The sequence below is a fragment of the Microtus ochrogaster genome, chromosome 22, assembly GCF_000317375.1.
Source record: "Microtus ochrogaster isolate Prairie Vole_2 chromosome 22, MicOch1.0, whole genome shotgun sequence".
Classification (NCBI taxonomy): domain Eukaryota; kingdom Metazoa; phylum Chordata; class Mammalia; order Rodentia; family Cricetidae; genus Microtus; species Microtus ochrogaster.
Window position 1 is genome coordinate 34,259,031 of NC_022023.1, and position 1,842 is coordinate 34,260,872.

The following is a 1,842-nucleotide window of genomic DNA, read 5'->3' on the forward strand; positions in this document are numbered from 1 at the left end:
TGGGTGGATGGATGGGTGGGTGGATGGATGGGTGAATGGATGGATTGGTGGGTGGGTGGGTAGATGGATGGGTGCCTGGATAGGTGAGTTGGTAGGGGGATATGTGAGTAGATAGAGGTGTGTATACATAGAAAACCATTAATCCAGTTAAGTCAGCTTACTCCACAGCACACATCTCTTCACATTGTGGGGTGCCTTGTCTCTCTATCCCATAGGAATCCCTTTGTGTTCGTCTTTATTAAATGCTGTTGGTGGAGCCCAGACTCACTCCCATGTGAGACAAATGCCACTAGCTGTACCGCAGACCATAGTCTTGGATGACAAGAGATGCCTAGGCTGGACAATGGTCAGGGAAGACCTCAGTGAAAATGTACTTTTACGGGCTGGGACTCAGTGCATTCTCTGCTCACCCATGGTGATGGAGTCCTAGGTTCCATCCCCAGTATGACAGAAACTGGCTTTGGCTTACAGGCCCCTAACTCCAGCTCAGAAGGTGGAGGTGGGAGGACCAAGAGTTCAAGGTCATCCTAGGCTAGATAAAGCTAGGTAGCTAACTTACTTAATTACTTGACTAAATGAATGAATGAAATGTAACCTTTACTGAAAACAGGAGCTTTGTAGTGAGAAGGACCCACAGGCACGGGAACAGCCACTTCAGACCTGCAGCAGGAGGGAGTATATTGGGCACACACAACTTTGCCCCCTGGGTCCTTTCTCCTTTCTTCTCTGTCCCCAGGATTACAGGAAGTTCTGGGCAGGCCTCCAGGGTTTAGCCATCTGCTTCTACAACAGTAACCGGGACTTTCAGGTGAGGGCAGGGGTGAGGGCTCAGGGCCTGATGAATGAAGGGGGAGGGCATTGTCCTGGGGACTGAGAGAGCCATACGCCTGGTGCTCACACACTCGTGTTCCTCTGGGCCAGGCCCTGGAGAAGCTGGACCTGAGGCTGTTTTCAAAGATCAAAGATGAGTCTCCATGGGGAAGCTCAAGGGATACCAGCCCTCACTTCAGCCTGGTACTCCGGGACCAGGAGGTCAAATTCAAGGTATGTCAGGAGAAAGGAGAGACCCATCCATTGAGTCCAGCATTCAGAATAAAAATACAGTCAGCTGGGTAGTAGTGGCACACACCTGTAATCCCAGCACTTGGGAGGCAGAGACAGGCAAATCTCTGTGAGTTCGAGTCCAGCCTGGTCTACAGAGCAAGTTCCAGCACAGGCTCCAAAACTACAGAAAAACCCTGTCTTAAAAACAAACAAACAAACAAACAAAAAAGGGTGCTGGAGAGATGGCTCAGTGGTCAAGAGCCACTGGCTGCTCTTCCAGAGGTCTTGAGTTGAATTCCCAGCAACCACATGGTGGCTCACAACCATCTGTAATGAGATCTGGTGCCCTCTTCTGGACTGCAGGCAGATATGTGGACAGCACACTATATATATAATAAATATATAAATCTTTAAAAAAAAGAAACCAAAACAAACCAAAACAAAAAAACCAAAGGAGTCACACGAAGTGTCTTACTCTGAGTTCCTCACATTCTACAAGTCCCTGAACCTTCCGTGGCTTGAGAAGCCTTTGAAAGAGGCTGGTCAGCATGGGATCAGCTGTGCAAAGCCCACCCCCCCCCCGGAACACAGCTGGGCAGAAGGGGCCCTTAACCCACTTTCCCAAGGGCCCCTCCTCCTCCTCCTCCTTTTTGGTTTTTTGAGACAGGGTGTCCTGGAACTAGCTCTTGTAGACCAGGCTGGCCTCGAACTCACAGAGATCCGCCTGCCTCTGCCTCCCAAATGCTGGAATTAAAGGCGTGCGCCACCACCGCCCGGCCCCTGCCTCTGCCTCCCAAG

The 1,842-nt window shown here is 50.6% G+C and overlaps 1 protein-coding gene across 1 annotated transcript in view; it reads left to right on the top strand.

The window, feature by feature from the left end:
* The window catches only part of Stap2 (signal transducing adaptor family member 2), an 8,379-nt gene that overhangs the window by 1,853 nt on the left and 4,684 nt on the right, over positions 1–1,842 (top strand). The window contains exons 2-3 of the mRNA XM_005357875.2: positions 737–808; positions 922–1,107. Coding sequence (XP_005357932.1) covers positions 737–808; positions 922–1,107 — 258 coding nt within the window. The remainder of the gene's footprint in view (positions 1–736; positions 809–921; positions 1,108–1,842) is intronic.